This window comes from Anabrus simplex, chromosome 3 (genome assembly GCF_040414725.1).
Source record: "Anabrus simplex isolate iqAnaSimp1 chromosome 3, ASM4041472v1, whole genome shotgun sequence".
Taxonomy (NCBI): Eukaryota; Metazoa; Arthropoda; class Insecta; order Orthoptera; family Tettigoniidae; genus Anabrus; species Anabrus simplex.
Window position 1 is genome coordinate 345220758 of NC_090267.1, and position 9102 is coordinate 345229859.

The 9102-nt window shown below is 39.4% G+C and overlaps 1 protein-coding gene across 1 annotated transcript in view; it reads left to right on the forward strand.

The window, feature by feature from the left end:
• Positions 1 to 8009, forward strand: part of LOC136867325 (uncharacterized) — a 59215-nt gene extending 51206 nt beyond the window's left edge. The window contains exon 4 of the mRNA XM_067144477.2: positions 6587 to 8009. Coding sequence (XP_067000578.2) covers positions 6587 to 7873 — 1287 coding nt within the window. The 3' untranslated portion in view covers positions 7874 to 8009. The remainder of the gene's footprint in view (positions 1 to 6586) is intronic.
• The last annotated feature ends 1093 nt before the right edge of the window (positions 8010 to 9102 follow it).

Below are 9102 nucleotides of genomic sequence, written 5' to 3' on the forward strand. Positions count from 1 at the left end.
TGATTTGTATGAGGGTCATAGGCATTATATGGATACAATACAGTATACTTGTCAGCAAGTACTACAGCTTTATGGAGAAGACTGTTTTCTTGCTGTTTATGGAAGTATCTTGTTAGGTTCTTTATCTGATTCAGGAGCATGACTTGAAGATCCAGTACTCCTCGGCCTCCTGATTTTCATGGAAGAGTGGCCCTTTCCATGCATCAAGTTGGATGATGTAATCTATAGGTGGTGAGCAAAGTTCTCGTTTTTCTATTTCTATTTCTATTTTCTATTTCTATTTCTGTAGCTGAACCTTTCAAAATTCCGAATGAATAAACAAGAGTTGTTATAGCGTATGTGTTTATTGCTTTAATTTATTCTTGGCATTTAGGTAACTACACAAAATCTGATGCAACCTCGATGTATATTTGTCATTGAGTTCCTGTTTGATTTTCTTGTGCTCCAGAGTTGTATTCTGAGCAAATCCAAGGTACTTGTAGGTCTCTGTTTGTGTCATTCCCTCAATTAAACATCCGGTATGAAGCTCATATGGTTAGGAGTTTGCGTACCGACCACGTTCAATTGTTAGCAGCTTACACTTCTTTAGTCCCAACGTCATTCCCACATCAGATGAGTAGGAGTATATTATATTCAGTAGGACGTTCATTTGTGTTTCGTTGTGGGCATACACTTTCAGATCATCCATATAAAAAAAATGGGATATTCTGTGTTTCCTGTTGTTATATTTAATATCAAATCCAAAACCAGTAGGTTTTAGAAGATTGGATAGGGGATTCATTGCAAGGCAAAACCACAGAGGACTTAATCAATCTCCTTGAAATATACCACATTCAATTTTAATTGTGTCAGATATGATACATTTATTTTCTGTCTTAGTGCAGAGCACTGTCTTCCAATTGTTCATAGTAACCTCAAGAAAATGAATTACGGCAGGATTGATCATGTACAAATGAAGTACTTCTTTTAACCATGAGTGGGGAACTGAGTCAAATGCTTTCTAATAATCTATATTGTATACAGTTGAGTGTATTGCCTGTTGCGTTACAACAGAGTTGATGATTATCTGTTCTTTGCATCCTAGTGATGACTTTTTTGCATCCTTTCTACTCCTCAGTCAGAATGTTATGGTTGCTGATATGTTTATACATTTCTTCTGTGAGTATGAATGTAAATAGTTTGTAATTCCTGATGTAAGAAATTCAGAACACTTTTGAGGATGATGCACGAGGTAAGTGAATTGTTGGGCTAGTTTCTTGTGCATGTAAGTGAAGTGTTTGTACCAAAAATTTTGTATTTTGTCTGTACCTGGTGCTTTCCAACTTTGAGTTCTCCTGGCAGCATTACTCACATGGCTTTCTTCTATGGTATCAGAACTCCAGTCTTACCTAGACAGTCAGCAGGTACAGACGTGCTGAGTTGGTGTGCCGGTAAAGTGGGAGTGGAGTGCAAGCGGTGCATGGAAGAAGGAAGACGGGAGTAAAGAGGAGGATGATTGGTGTAGATCAATATCGGGCAGTTATCGCAAGTTGGCAGGGGCGAGGGAAGAAGGAAACAGCCAGGAGTGAAGGAGGTAAAGTGGAATCAAGATTGAAGGGTGAGATGATAGTGGTGGCAACGGTGATTATGCTATTGCTAGTCATAGGGTGTGTGGAAGTAAACCCCGGACTGACTCCCAATGGCAACATGAGCTGGGAAGATGTGGAGGTAATAAGGAGGGTGGTTAGGGAGGTGGTGAAAGAAGTATGCTCATTTGAACAAATTAAAAATATGATGAAGGAACAAGTGAATGAATTTGAGAATATGAGGCAATGGATACAGGAAAAAACTGATGAAACAAGGACCAAAGTAGGAATCAACGAAAGAGAAACTGCGTCACTTAAGGAGAAAATAAGGGACATGGAGGAAGTGGTGAAGCTGAAGGCTGAAATAGAAGGCAGTAGCCAAGAACGAAGGAAGAAATGCTTATTTATATATGGAGTGCCGGACGAAAAAGGAGAGGACAAAGTGTTGACGATCTACAAGGTTGTGGAACTCATCCAAAAAGGATGAAAATCAACTTCAGTGAAGTTGATATAGATGATGTAGAAAGGATAGGCAAAACATGGGGCAACAGGCCAATAAAAGTGAAGTTGTTTTCCACCCTGATGGCGGAAATAGTGATAAGAGGCGCGGATAATCTACAGACCACGAAAATCTGGATCAAAAGAGACATGGGAAGAGAAGGGATGAGGAATATAAATACCCGAAAAAAAATTTAGTCCGGGCCAAAATTCAAGGGCTAAGAGCTTATATTAATGGGCAACGTCTAATGGTATCCAATAGCCAGTGGACTAGGTTTTGGCCAGTGACGAAACTACGGGATTTAAAAGAAAATATGAAGAGAGAAGAAGAAATGGGTAAGAGAGTGGAAGAAAGGCAAGTTATGGTGAGCAGCCTTGGAGAAGATGGACACGGTGATAAGGAAACAACCAAGGGGAGTAGGAAGTTAAGTGAGGTAAGGCAGGGAGATGTGCATAGTGAAAGTGTGATCGTTCATAGTGAAAAGGAAAGTGCAGTAGATAACGGGGTGAAAATAGGAAGGCTTAGGAAGTGAGAGAGGCAAATGCAGTGAAGGAATGGGTGTGCAGAGTGAAGAGATAAGAGCAGCGGAAACCAGGCAGAGAATAGAATTGAGCCACGGGAGAAGTAGGAGCTTACGGGACATGTGGGGGATGAAGAAAAATGAAGAGGGTAGAGTCACAAGAAGTAAAAACCCTAAGAAGTTAGTAAGTAAAGTAAGTAAGTAAGTAAGTAAGTAAGTAAGTAAGTAAGTAAGTAAGTAAGTAAGTAAGTAAGTAAGTAAGGGAATAGTAGTTGAAATCATGGTGGTATTATGGTTGTTGTTTTTTTTCCCAAGTAAAATGACAAACATTATTAGTAAGCAAGGGGGGTAATAATGAAAGATGATACGAGGAGGTGGTAGAATGTGTGTATTGATTGTATGTGAGCTAAGAGAGAGGAAGCCATTGAATTGTAATTTAATGTGGAGTTTGGATTGGTGTAATTGGATTGTTATTCATAAGGGGTTGATTTGGTGATATGTGAGAGTGATTATGGTAAGTGGGAGAGTGTTCATGTTAATTGTATAAGAGGAAGTAAATTTATGGTGGAAATGTATTGTCATTTGAAAGAGATAGATTTGGTGATGTAGTTGAGATAAGAGTTATTAAATTATAGAGATGGTATGGTAATTATTGAAGGAGTAAGAGGTGGTATAATTTAATATGGAGGATGATTAAGAGTTGGTGTCGGTGGAGTGTAAAGAATGATGATATTTAAGGAAAGGTGAAAAGGATATAGTTGGAAGGTGAGTGGAGTACGGTTGGTAAAGTGCTGAAGGTGGAGAGATTTGGTGATATGTATGTTTATAGTGAGCAACGAGAGGTAATGAGAAAGTTGAAAGTTTGAGATAATGGAGTGATTGTTAATAAGGAAAGATGGTTTGGTTGTTAAGAAGGAGAAAGTTATAGATGCTGTGAACTTATCGTTAAGTATATGTGAATGGTAATAGGGTAAGAAGTTACATAATGAGGACATAGCGAGTAACAGTGATGATGATAAAGTGATTTAATGTGTAATTTAATGTGGAGTTTGGGAAGCAAGATAATGATGGATGTAGTGTTATTTGTAAGGGGTTGATTTGGTGGTTTGTGAAAGTGATTATTTATGAGAGTCACGATGTATAGAGAATGAGGGAGGAGTGAAGTTTAGATGGCAGTCGGTATTGTGTCTGTTTTTTTTTTACCAAGGGTGAGAGTGGCCAAGGAGGGTCAAATAACTTTAAGTTATGTGTAGAAAGTAGTGGGTGGATGTAACTGGAGTAATGCGAGGAAGTAATACGTGTTTATGAGGAAAAATTATGGTGAAAAATTGGTAGAATAAGAGGTTGAATTGGTGGTATATAGTGAGTGAAGTGAAGGGTTGAAATTAATAAGTGATTATGGTTGTATATGTTTGAAGGGCAAGTTGTTTATTAGCAATCAAATGGTATTTTAAGAGAATATACTTTTAGCAAGTTATTGGTGGATTGGTATATAAAGGTGGTGGTTGTTGATACGAAATGTTGCCTAAAAAAAAAAAAAATAAACATAGATATAGTACTTTGAGTGGAAGTGGAGTGTGATTATTATGATTATTGGAAAGGTAGAGGGCACATAATATAAGTGTGTACAGTTGCATATACATAAATGGCAAGTATCAAAACTCATTTCTGCATAAGCACTGTTGGTTTGCTCTTCCTTAATCCATGTTTTGTTGGTACAACAAATACGTTTCCAAAAGCCTTCCATGTCCTGAATGCTTGGAGGTTTTTCTGCCATAGTTTGCCGGTTTTGCTTGTGTGTTCTGTAGAATTGGCTCTTGTTCTTGGAGAAAAAGTTGTTTTGCAATTTCCTAGCTTGAGACTCTTTGTACCTCCTGAGCCTTGCTGCTTTTGCACACAACTTTTGTTTTTGGATGTCAGTGTATATATTCTGTGACCTTTTCTCTGTGCTCAGCTTCCTTTGTGTGGGTGTTGATTTTCCTGAATACATTCCTCAAGTTTGTGTTAGTTTTCGTTTTCATTTTGTTACAGAGGTACGCGGAAAGTTGACCTATCCGTCTTTCTTAGATCTTGGATATCACTTTGTAATCGATGTTGCCATGGTGGAATGTATTCTGAATCTGCGTTCTTACAAGAGCTTTTGGAGAGGGGTATTAGATTTTGGTTATTCAGCCTAACCACAGTTACTGCTGTGCAAGGGCATTTGTTTCCTCTATGCTAATGGATGTTTCTATATACTGCTTTAGGATGTCATTTACAGAACTTACAAGGGTTTTGCTCATTGGTGTTTCTTGAATTTTGGACAGTTTCTGTTTATAGTTCACTTTGAGACCTACGACCTCTGCCATTGCCTCTTCAAACATGTCTTCAGCACGACGTGTTTCATCAGCACCTGATATATCACCAGTCTCTCTTATTTCCACAGATTTGTCCTCCTGTGGTTCTTTTCTTCCAGTATCGTCTTGCCCAATTTGAGACAGTGAAATGGAGCTGCCTTCACTGTTCGGCCTCATAGTTAGATTTTTAGCAGCTTCTTCTTTAAGATTTTGAATTATTGTGGCAGGAAGTCTGTTGTTGGTTACTATTGCACGTCTTTGGTTTGCAACTCTTTGTTCTGTGGCAAAGGAGTACGTAGTTATAAAGTAGGAGTGCATTATGAATTTATTCATTTCATCCATACATTTCAAGCGCTGCCTCAGTTTACCTCCCTTGGTGGTCAGCTAAATTTCTGAAACACCTTCAGCAGGAGGAGTAGTTAGCTGTTGAGTTCTCCTAGCCGAATTGTCCGCTGTAGAGTTTCCGGGTGACCAGACATGTGCCCACCTGATCAACATCATGTTACTGGTGCTTGCCTGCTGTCACGCTTAGCACCAGCTCCAAGCGTGCCCCAATGAACTTCGGGTAGCGTCCTTTTCCGAGGCTCATTTCTATTATTCATTTCCTCCATCAATGATGGGTTGCATTTTATACCTACTGCCAGGATTTTAATGAGGCCGCCCCTAACATGGGGTACAGACGCTGCTAGATGGTTTGTGTTCAGTAGGTTCATCCGCTCTCTCCACCATTGGGATATATTCTCTTCTGCCATCGAGGCTGTTGACCATATTCTCATTCCCTCATTTGATCCAGGGGGTGCTTATTTGGCTAAGCCTTATTCACACCTGACCTGCATATCTGCAGGAACTTTCCCTATCGGCCATTGGGACGTGCCGTGTCGGGGTTGAGGGCTCCCATCCCAGTGTCTCACGTAGAGTTATGCCTAACCCCTACTCAGTTCAGGGCTAGACCCCTACGCAAGCTGACAGGGCACGGTAATTATTATTATTATTATTGTTATTATTAGAGCCTCCGCGGCTCAGGCGGCAGCACGCTAGCCTCTCACCGCCGGGTTCCATGGTTCAAATCCCGGTCACTCCATGTGAAATTTGTGCTGGACAAAGCGGAGGTGGGACAGGTTTTTTTCCGGGTACTCTGGTTTTCCCTGTCATATTTCATTCCAGCAACACACTCCACTATCATTTCATCTGTCATCATTAATCATCGTCCCAGAAGAGTGCAACAGGCTTCGGCAGCCGGCACAACTCTTATCCTCACCGCTAGATGGGGCTTCATTAATTTCATTTCATTCCTGACCCGGTCGAATGAATGGATTATTATTTATTTTTCTTCTTTCTTGTTTTTTAAATAAGTTCTGCAAGGTAAAAAAATATTCAATTCTCACTGGATGGTCCAGAACTCATCTTGTCCAAGATAAAAACTTAATTTATTGACATTCTACGAATTATATTTATAATTTCTCAATTAGATGACCCTCTGACCTTGGACTTGAATACATGGTAATACAGTTAAATAAGTGATATTATAAAAATGAAAAGTTTTGGGTTTTCCCTGAAAAAACATGTATGGTGGAAAAGGTGAGTTTTGGAACAGACCACCTCATTTGATCATGTGTATTTATTATTTTATTATAAGTTTTAACTGTGTATTCTTTTTGTTTTGCAGACCCACAAATGCATCTTAATTAAAATGCAGGCTCCAGTAAGTATTCATGATATAATATTTGATGAAGCACGCCTACAGTTAAAGAATGAATCCATCTCATCAGAAGATCATGAACTGTTCAGCGGTTTGATTTCAGAATACTTGAAAAGTCGACCTCCTAGATCACCACTCTCGTGGCGTGATAAAATCTTAGGCGAGATCAAAGAAGACTTATTAAAAAGATCTCGTTTATCAAACAGAGGACAAACTGGGACGGGAAGGGAGCATGCTAAGAGCAACCAAAACTGGAGGGAGGAGCATCGTGAAAATGATCAAAATGAGGAGACTTTAGAGGTGAAGAGTGGTGATTGGCATTCAAGTAATAAAAATGTCAATGTTAAGAGTAACGAATCCATGAGCATGCTCTCAAAGAATTGGAGTGACTTTTTTAGTGCTGAGTCGAGGCAAAAAGGAGGCGATGGCTTGGTTAGGCGAGGTTTCAGAAGAGACCATTCAAGGAACGAAGGCAACTCTGGCAACAGAGATTATAGATCAAAACCCTCATTGAATGATAGTAATAGCATGGAGAGGGAACGTTTGACCAGAGGACCTTCAAGAAATGGAAACAGCTTTGCAAACAGAGATTTCAAAGAAGACTCCTCCAGGAGTTCAATTGATGGCTTTAAGAGCGAAGAATATAGACTAAGACCCTCAAGAAATGGAAATAAGTCTGAAAACATGGAACTCAGAGCAGGATCCATGCAGAATGTATATGGTGGCTTTAAGAGGAAGGATTTAGGGGGGAAACCTTCAAGGAATGTGAATGATTCTGTTAACAGAGATTTCAGTTCAATACCTAAATGGACTGCAAATAAAGGGTCAGAGATGGAAGATTTAGGGAATAGATTCTCAAGAAATGGAGGTAACTCTGTGAACAAAAATCCAAAATCAAGCCCCTCATGGAGAGGGAATAGTGGGTTTGAGAGGGAAAATTCAGGAGATGGATCCCCAAGGAATGGAACTAACTTTGTGAACAGAGATTTCAAATCAAGACCCTTACAGAGTGAAAATGGTAATTTTGAGAGGGAAAATTTAGGGGTAGTACACCCAAAGAATGAAAGTAACTCTGTTAACAAAGGCTTCAGCTCAAGATCCTCAAAAAATAAAAATATGTTTGCAAACATAAACTTCAGATCAAGACCCACAGGGGATGCAAATGGTAGCTTTTGCAGGGTAGATTTGAGGGATAGACATTCACAGAATGAAAATCAGTCAGTGCGTAAAAATTTTAGAACAGAATCCACATAACATGGGACTGATGACTCAGAAAGAGAAGGTTTAAGCAAAATATCTTCAAGGAATGAAAATAACTCCGAAAAGAGATTTTAGAGTTGGACTTGCAAGTAGTAGGGAATTGAGAAAGTAAGTTTTGACAGACAATATTCAAGAGGAGACTTTTCTGAAATAGGTGATGTTATAAATCGTCATCCTACCAGTCATCTGCATTTAGAGAAAGTGAGCAAAGCATTCCTCATGTTAGTGGAGAAAGCTAATTGTTCTCCTGAGCACCTATAATCTGTTTCAAATGGGAAGCATTTTGGCCTCGAGGCTACTCAAAATTGTTCAACCAAGCGACAGAATGTATACGTTGTGTTATTCCACCCACTCAGTGTGTTGCACTCCATGGAACATTTGACTGTATTAATTATTACTTGTACCAGGCTAAAATATTTTTCTTTGTAAAAACGACCACAACAGGAACAGCTTACCATTTGATACAGACTATAATCTGAACTGTCTCTCACAAATACATACAAGTGGCAGACAAAATAATGGAAACACCAGACAAGGCTATATATTCACTCATTTGCTCTTGTGAACCTCCCACTGGAAGCACCATAACAATTCTGCATGTGATCTTGCATTGATGTGTAGCAGCATAAGAATTGTTGAGAGAAGTCCAAGTTGATTTCTGTGAATTGCTACCCACAAACGCTTCAGTGTGTCACAGTGACTGGCACTGTCGCTCCTCTGGTGGTCAGGAAATCAACCTTCTGGACCGTCCTCTCCCCGTAGCTGTTGTTTACCTAGTCTTTTCTTAAATAATCCAATCCCTAACTCCCCTTTCCATAAACAAATATTTAACCTCAATTTGTCCTCTTAAATTCCAAGTTCATCTTCATATTGTAATCTTTCCTACTTTTAAAAACACCACTCAAACTTATTCGTCTACTGATGTCATTCCACGCAATCTCTCCACTGACAGCTTGGAACATACCACTTAGTTGAGCAGCTCATCTCCTTTCTCCCAAGTCATCCCAGCCCAAACTTTGCAACATTTTTGTAATGCTACTCCTTTGTTAGAAAACACCCTGAACAAATCAAGCTGCTTCTCTTTGGATTGTTTTCCAGTTCTTGAATCAAGTAATCCGGTGAGAGTCTCATACACTGGAACCATACTCTAGTTGGGGTCTTACCAGAGACTTATATGCCCTCTCCTTTACATGCTTAACTACAACGCCTAAATATCCTCATAA